The sequence below is a fragment of the Mizuhopecten yessoensis genome, unplaced genomic scaffold (assembly GCF_002113885.1).
Source record: "Mizuhopecten yessoensis strain PY_sf001 unplaced genomic scaffold, ASM211388v2 scaffold707099, whole genome shotgun sequence".
Lineage (NCBI taxonomy): Eukaryota > Metazoa > Mollusca > Bivalvia > Pectinida > Pectinidae > Mizuhopecten > Mizuhopecten yessoensis.
Window position 1 is genome coordinate 1 of NW_018475462.1, and position 990 is coordinate 990.

General features: G+C 42.7%; 1 protein-coding gene across 1 annotated transcript; it reads left to right on the forward strand.

Annotated features, from left to right (window-relative positions):
* Positions 1-68: 68 nt before the first annotated feature.
* On the forward strand, positions 69-983 carry LOC110440762 (60S acidic ribosomal protein P0-like; the record flags this gene model as incomplete). The annotated part of the gene is made up of 1 exon (XM_021483902.1): positions 69-983. A coding segment is annotated over exon 1 (915 nt), but the record flags the coding sequence as incomplete, so codon positions are not given.
* Positions 984-990: the final 7 nt, after the last annotated feature.

The following is a 990-nucleotide window of genomic DNA, read 5'->3' on the forward strand; positions in this document are numbered from 1 at the left end:
CGATTTTAGTCTTGAAAACACCTAATTAAATACAAGGAAACCCCTTGCACACTGCAATATAATCCAAGATGTCAAAGGGAGACAACAAAGCCGAATACTTCGTTAAGTTAGAAAAGCTTCTCAAGGAATACCACACTATCTTCATTGTCAATGTTGATAATGTCGGTTCCAACCAAATGCACCAAGTCCGTAAGGAACTTCGTGGTAGAGCTGTTATTCTTATGGGTAAGAACACCATGGTCAGAAAAGCCATCAGAAACGTTCTTCACGAACACCCAGATTTCGAAAAGCTCCTTCCAATTGTTAAGGGTAACATTGGTTTCGTTTTCACCAACGAAGATCTTAAGGAAATCCGTGATGCTATTAAGTCTAACCGTGTCCAAGCCCCAGCCAGAGCTGGTGCCATCGCCCCAGTCGATGTCTTCGTTCCACCAGGTAACACCGGTATGGAACCAGGTCAAACTTCTTTCTTCCAAGCTCTTGGTATCCCAACCAAGATTTCCCGTGGTAGTATTGAAATTGTTAACGAAGTCCACCTTGTCAAGATCGGTGAAAAGGTCGGTCCTTCTGAAGCCACTTTACTTAACAAGTTAAACATTTCCCCATTCACTTACGGTCTTACCGTTGAACACATTTACGATAACGGTAATGTCTTCACTCCAGAAGTTCTTGATATTACTGATGACGATTTAATTGAAAACCTTGTTAACGGTATTAAGAACATTGCTGCTCTTTCCTTAGAAATTAGCTACCCAACTGTTGCCTCTGTTCCACACAGTTTAGCTAACGGTTACAAGAACCTTATTGCTATCTCCTTAGTCTCTGACTACTGTCTTGACAGCGTTAAGGAACTTAAGGAACTCCTCGACAACCCAGAAGCTTTAGCTGCTATGCAAGCTGCTTCCTCTACCAACGCTGCTGCCGCTGAAGAAACTACTGCTGCCGCTGCCGAAGAAGAAGAAGAAGAAGAATCTGACAGTGATATGGGAT